At 35.7% G+C, this 7,312-nt stretch overlaps 1 protein-coding gene across 1 annotated transcript; it reads left to right on the top strand.

Moving 5' to 3' along the window:
* The first annotated feature begins 962 nt into the window (after positions 1 to 962).
* On the top strand, positions 963 to 2,819 carry LOC122276968 (alpha-L-arabinofuranosidase 2-like). Its single transcript, XM_043086853.1, has 4 exons — positions 963 to 1,142; positions 1,966 to 2,020; positions 2,448 to 2,662; positions 2,811 to 2,819. The coding sequence occupies exons 1-4, from the start codon at positions 963 to 965 to the stop codon at positions 2,817 to 2,819; spliced, it is 459 nt and encodes a 152-aa protein (XP_042942787.1).
* Positions 2,820 to 7,312: the final 4,493 nt, after the last annotated feature.

The raw sequence follows: 7,312 nt of genomic DNA, 5'->3' as shown, positions 1-7,312 counted from the left end.
ACTAAAGAATTAAGCACACAAAATCACACAACATACATAATTTACGTGGTTTGACATTGTGCCTATGTCCATAAAACTGCAGGAGATTTTATTCCAGAGGAGATTACAACACATGGTGAGTTAAAGAGCTTCCCTTTACTCACAAATCTCAACTCTCTTTCTCTCACAAGAATGCTCACAGGACACATTTTTCTCTCTCAACCATTTTTTATAGTTCAATCTCAACCATATGTACATAAATATTACATATTTATAGGAAATGGCGTCAGAAATCCTAATATTGCAAAACACGTTTATTCGCTTGAGTAGAGTGTCGAGTACGCTTCAAGCGAATAATCTATCCAACATTTGCGATTCTCGAGTGAACGTTGGAGCGTACTCTCTGTTCAACGTTCACTCGAGCCAACTGTCGAGCGCATCTCAAGCAAACTCACTACCAGAGGTTCGCCTGAGCGCCTTGTCGAGTGATAGTTGAGCAAACACTCGACTTGAAGTTTTCTCAACTCAAAAACTCCATAACCCAACAAGCCAAACACCACATAATGGAGCTGAGATGCAAGAGAGGCAGAGGAAAAATGATTTTTGGGAAAATAATGGAACAGAATCGGAATATAGAATCGCGGGTGGGGGTCCACAATCAAACGAGGAAGTCGTTGTAGCTTGAAATCCACTGCCTGAAAAATAGCTGCTTACGTGAAAGCAAGGCAAAGACTCTTCTGAACCCAACTATAAAAGCTCTTGTTATAATAAACTCCGGCAGAGACAAAAAACAGTGAAGCTCCCACTTCCAACAACACTCTTGTCACTCCTCGCTCTTAGACTTTCTCCTTTTGTGAGGTGTCAGTCCAGTGTTGCTTATCGAGCTGTCTCCTTTTTTCTGTTGAATTCATCAGAATATAACTGAATAAGCTCCTTTCTCTTCATAAGGTTGTGAATAGAGCATGAGATGTGTTGAGGACAACATGGGTCCTTGCAAGGTTAATTACAGTGTTCTTCTGCTTTCCTTTTTCATTGTGAGTTTTTTTGTGCCACATTGTCTTTCTATTGGAGATGAAGCCGACCAAAGAGCATTTCTACGTGTAAATGCTTCTGAAGCATCGGGACGGCCAATACCCAAAACACTTTTTGGAATATTTTTTGAGGTTAGTTGTCGACCTGGAATTATGAACATCCTCTTCAACGCCGATCGAGTTTCTTGTATGTTCTTATCTATATTGCTTGCTTTTTGCTTTTGTTTTTTAATCATTTTCGCATTTTCTTATTTTGAATATCTGCTTGTGATCTATATGCAGTCTATGTTGTCATTATGTTGGGCTTCGAATTTTTACACTTCTAACTGTGCACTTGCTAGTTATTTTATTTTATTTAAAATAAAATATACGATGAGTCAAAATAAGAGACAAAACCACGAGGCAGTAGCATTTTTCTTAAAAAAAAAAAAAAAAGACTCGCCGTAAAAAATTGAATTTTCTATATATAGATCGTATTTATTTAAAAATAAAATAAAAATACAGTGTAAATATCGTGTAATTATTTTGAAAAAAATAAAAAAAATACAAGACATCTAAAAAAAATTAATTTTTTAATAATAAACTCTATTTTTCAAAACGATTGTATAGCAACTATGACTATACAAAACAATACTCGCATTCCGTCTGTACAAATTATTTTTATTTTTATTTGTGCACCTGCAAACAGAGAGCAGCAATCTTAAAAAGTTAGGAATTCCATGAAAGCACCGGCATGGAGTTCTGGATTTTTTATACGGAAAGTTGATCGATCTGATTGGTCATGCTTCATTTGATGTCAATCTTATGAAATGTCTCTAAAGATAAACTAAATGGTTTAAATTAATATGGCATTTGTGAGCCCTCGTGATGTGTATGATGAATCTTCAATGGTTGAGTGTATAATAACAATTTGTGACTATGGTGAATATTCACTCTCTCAAATACTTTTCTGCAGGAGATTAACCATGCTGGTGCTGGAGGGTTGTGGGCAGAGCTTGTGAGCAACAGAGGTCATTTCTATATACTTTAAACTTCCAATGAACAAAAGAGTTTGCTGAAGAAGAACTGCGGGATAGGGATAGAGAGAGAGGAAAAAATCTTCATAGGCTAATTGTCACTGCTTATGAAGCTTCACAGAGAGAGAGAGAAAGAGAGAGAGAGAGAGAGAAAGAAACCCAGTGGAATCAGTGTCTCAATATGTGCTAGTCTCCAGTACTGAGATTTTTAAAACATATATAATTTTGAGATTGTTAAGTTATATTTAGGATCCAACTCTCCGTGCGGCTGTTTGCTTAGCATTGGTGTCCAAAAAAAAAAAAATGGTTGTTAAACTGTCCTATAAATATTATGAATTTGATATTGCCTTATACAACCAGCCATTGAAATGCAAGACCTCATCTTTATATTTTAGTGTTACTCATAAAGTTTCTTTTCCAGGTTTTGAAGCTGGGGGACCTATTATCCCCTCGAACATTGACCCTTGGTCTATTATTGGGGATGAGGACTCATCCCTTACAGTGTCCACGGACCGCTCATCATGTTTTGAGCTCAATAAGGTTGCACTCCGAATGGAGGTACTATGTGACACGAAAGGTACCAATATCTGTCCTGCTGGGGGCGTTGGTATTTATAACCCGGGCTTCTGGGGCATGGTAAGTCGACACCTTTTCTAAGACAATATCACTAATATGCATACTCTCTCTCTCTCTCTCTCTCTCTCTCTCTCTCTCTCTCTCTCTCTCTCTCTCTCTCTCTCTCCACCTTATCTGGAATAGTTAAAAAGTTTAATGCCATGTGCAGGGAACGTAACATTTTCTTTTGGGAAAATCTTGAATGTTGGGAAACAGTTTACAGTCCATATGGGTTTTATAATGTTCAGGTGTCTAGGCAACAGTATGCGAAGTCCTGCATCTTTTATATTATAATTCTGCCAAGTTATTCTTTCAAACTTCTGATTTGTGACAAACTCACTTACTTTTTGTTTTCTTTCAGAATATTGAGAAAGGAAAGAAATACAAAGTGGTTTTTTATGTTCGTTCATCAGGAGCAATTGATGTATCCGTGTCATTGACGGGCTCAAATGGCTTGGAGACACTGGCAACTTGTGAAATATTGTGAGCACCATTTGTGCATTCTTTCAGTGTTCTGTAAATATTATCTAATTGAACAGGGCTAATGCATCCTTTGAAATACATTTGACTGCCTCTCAGAGCTTCTGCTTCTCAAGTCTCAAACTGGACAAAGATGGAGGTCCTGTTGGAAGCCAACGCCACAAATCATAATTCAAGACTTCAATTGACTACAACCAGAAAAGGAGTTATTTGGTTTGACCAAGTGTCAGCTATGCCCGTGGATACATATAAGGTATCTGTTTCTTTCTGAAGTCATATATGGTCGTTAAATGAGGTATGCATGCACTCCAACTATGGTTTATTTACATGTATAAGATAGATTATACATGTGCACGTGATACAGTTATGATGGAAGTTTATTAATGAATGAGTTGAATGTCACTGAACTTACGGTCTATCTTATCTCATAGGATGCTGATGGATTTTGCCAGTGAGCTATCCTTCTCTTCACATCATCCAAATCCCATGCCATTAAATGGAATTTATACGTGTACCCTAGTGTTCTTATGCCTGATGCATGGCATGCAACTTATAGTATGTCAATCTTGATTCTGAAAATATATTCATTGAGAAAAAAATTTTAATATAAGATGGTTTAAGATTATTCGTTCTTCATTTAAGGCCCCCTTGGCTCGATAATCAATGGTTAATCTGGATATGGGAATTTATGGTGAACACTCAATTGCCTTGATCTCGACTTCATGTTTGCAATCTTTCCGTCTTCCCAGAATCTAACAGCAAAAAGTCTCTTGCAGTCCCTGCAGGTGGTAATTATCTGCTGCATTACCTTAAGCTATTTTTGTTTCTTTCTTTGATATCAATCCCTTTACAATGCAGTATAAATTAAACTGGTCAAATGAGAATTTTGGACTTTATCATGGGAAAGTCCATTAAGGCTACCTTTGAATGTTGAGCTGAGTTGAGATGAAATTAAAAGTTAAATAAAATATTGTTAGAATATTATTTTTTAATATTATTATTATTTTGAGATTTGAAAAAGTTGAATTGTTTATTATATTTTGTGTTGAAATTTCAAAATTGTAATGATTAGATGAGATGAGTTGAGATGGGTTTGGGATCCAAACTGGCCCTAAGAGAAAACGAAAAAAAAAGAATAAATAATGAACACATTTTTTAAAGCCATTCGACAAATAATCTTAAAGCCATTCCACTTGACTTGTTTAGCCACCGTTACACCACCTGAAATTTTGTGAAAGCGATACTCACTTAATGATATTGAAAAGTAAAACATGCCGAAAGAAAAAGTATAAACCTTGTTTGATTTTTCATATTCTGATGCATGTTAGGATTGAAATAATTTGTGGAATTTCAAAACTTAAATAAAGATAAATATTTGCAAGGTTTCAGTACCTCTCATCATTTGAGCTTTGGTCGCATTGGAAGTTGATATCTTCAGTGCAAGTTGTTCAAAATAATTATATATTTACTTATTGTCAAGTTTTAACCTGAATGCCCACCGAGACCCACTTGTTATCGCTTAGTACATGCATTCCATTGAGGTCTTGATAGTCTTCAACAAAATCTGTCCTGGCACAGGGACATGGTTTCCGAAGTGAGCTTGCTGAAATGTTGGCAGATCTAAAACCAAAATTTATCAGATTTCCAGGTGAGCATAAATTGTATGTGTTGAGAATTCTCAATTCAGATTGTATTAGTTATTCTTAGGAAAATATAGACAGCATTATACAGGCTTGTGAGCGTAATATTTGTGATGCTGATGCTTATATTTCCATAATACATCATCTACATCTTCCCTTTAGGTACATGGTTGGTCATTGTTTTGAATGCTTATTTGTATCAACATTTTCTCTTCATGATCCAAGAGTATGATATATTACTTAGTAGGATTGCTTTTGAATGGAGAATCCATGAATGAAATGTAGCAATTTTTCTTGAAGTATTGTTCAGATGGGTCTCGGTTCACCCGTTTTTTTTTTTTTGCCTCTTTGAAGTTCATTCTGAAGTTTTATAGATGCTCCTAACTTTAAATCTTAAGCTGTTATTATTATTGATTTGTTATTCTATGTTCTTGGTTGACGTCCCCATTTTGGCTTTTCTTTACACATTTTATTTCTTTTCCAAAATTAATCATAAATTTGTCCAAGAAATTCTGTGACAAAATGAGCAAGAAACTCATGAAACCTTTTGGATTGGTCATTTTCTATCCTCTATATCTTTGTTCCCAACACTACCTCCAAAACATCCCAGTCAAAAAGAAACAGCAGCTTTAAAAGGGTTATAAAGGCTCTGTAAATTTTGGGATGTTTAGGCTTTTTCTGTCTGTTAATTGAGCAAGGGTTGACATCGTTATTACATAAATAATGTTTTATTCATCAGAAGTTACTACGTAACTAATGATATGTGCCCTCCAAATTATGTTGCATCAGGTGGCTATTTTGTTTTAGGTGATTGGTTAAGAAATGCATTTCGTTGGAAAGCAACCATTGGACCCTGGGAGGAGAGACCAGGGCACTTTGGTGATGTTTGGAACTACTGGACAGATGATGGCCTTGGTTACTTTGAGTTTCTCCAAGTAGGCATCTTCTTTAACTTTGAGGGTGGAGTGTTAGCATTATTAATAACCTGAGAATGTTCCATTATATGATTCTTGAGCTGATTTTAATACATTATTTTTCTTTTCTGCAGCTAACCGAGGATCTAGGTGCATTGCCAGTCTGGGTGTACAATAATGGTACTTCACCATGCTTGTGATCCTAACTGTTTTACTTTCAATCTAGCAATTGAATAATATATGCTTTGTTACTTTATATAATCAAACAATTCTACAGGTATCAGTCGTAATGATCAAGTTAGTACCTCCCATGTCGGGCCTTTTGTGCAAGTATGTGAGTTTGTTGCTTCCTATTACATTAAGTTGATCAAGTTGATACTCTTTACCATAACAGAGCTTCATATCTCAGTTCATGTTCTCTACAATTCAGCCTCACTTTTTGGTGCTAAAAAGTCAATATTTTTGTTTCTTTGATGATAAATGACTTGATTACAGGAAGCCCTTGATAGTATTGAGTTTGCTAGAGGTGATTCTAATTCTACATGGGGATCTATACGAGCTGCAATGGGACATCCAGAACCTTTTGACTTGCGATATGTTGCCCTTGGGAATGAGAATTGTGGGAAAAAGAATAATTATCGAGGTTTCCATCTATGTTTTGATGTTGTTGTTATTATTATTTTCTTAGTTATTATTTAACAGATAGATTGGATGCCTTTATAGCGATTATAAATTGGGCTAGAGATGATCTTCTCCATGCTAAAGATGATCTTCTCTGTACATTTACTAATATGACTAAGAATCACCTATCGATATGAGAAACATTTTAATGTATCTGAGTCAATTACTCCAGAGCTTCTGCTGTAGTTCCTTTTTGAGTCGGTAAAGTCTATTTCACATTTTCTCCTAATCTACTTAGTCATACATAATTAATGCACTTTATGTTGCTTTTTATTGGGGATTATAATTTTTCAAATGTCTGACAATGTTATTTATCAAACTCTTATGTACTGAGGAAAAACCTGATTTAATAGTCACAAGCATGATCCTTATTGGCCTACCTAGATAGGGCCCACAATCTCTCTCTCTCTCTCTCTCTCTCTCTCTCTCTCTCTCTCTCTCTCTCTCTCTCTCTCTCTCTCTCTCTCTCTCTCTCTCTCTCTCTCTCTCTCTCTCTCTCTCTCTCTCATGCATACCTTTGCATAGTGTGTACGCACACACACACAAACTCATGTAACTCTTGCTCAGAGAGTGTCGTTTACTCATTCTTTCAATTTATAATGACTCAGAAAACATCATACTAGGTATTATCCTAATGCACAAAAATGATTGCAATACTAAACAGGAAATGCTAGCAAGTTGCATATTTTCAGTTCCAAAAATAATGAGAAACAAATGGTACGATATTCTGAGATACTATTGCATTGCAAGAACTTCATGTTGGAGAAAATCAACTCTACGTTAATGAAGATCTGAATGCCTTTCATTGCAGCTTTCTTTCCCTCCATGATGCTCATTCCTGTATGATACATTTTTTTTTAATGAAGTTTCTCTCGTCATTTAAGCTTCTGTTAGCAACACCACCTTTAAAATCTCTCATCGTTGAATGGAGTTGTTTTCATATTTTACTTGCCTCA

The sequence above is a fragment of the Carya illinoinensis genome, chromosome 9 (assembly GCF_018687715.1).
Source record: "Carya illinoinensis cultivar Pawnee chromosome 9, C.illinoinensisPawnee_v1, whole genome shotgun sequence".
In the NCBI taxonomy this organism is placed as follows: Eukaryota; Viridiplantae; Streptophyta; class Magnoliopsida; order Fagales; family Juglandaceae; genus Carya; species Carya illinoinensis.
Note: the sequence above shows the minus strand (reverse complement) of the source record. Positions and strands in the feature narration are given on the sequence as shown.

Excerpts from the sequence above, each read along its gene's own strand:
- LOC122276968 (XM_043086853.1), top strand. The coding sequence starts at position 963 with ATGGGTCCTTGCAAGGTTAATTACAGTGTTCTTCTGCTTTCCTTTTTC. Across the intron at positions 1,143-1,965 it reads TTTTTGGAATATTTTTTGAG|GAGATTAACCATGCTGGTGC; the intron begins GTTAGTTGTCGA and ends ACTTTTCTGCAG. Across the intron at positions 2,021-2,447 it reads AGAGCTTGTGAGCAACAGAG|GTTTTGAAGCTGGGGGACCT; the intron begins GTCATTTCTATA and ends TTTCTTTTCCAG.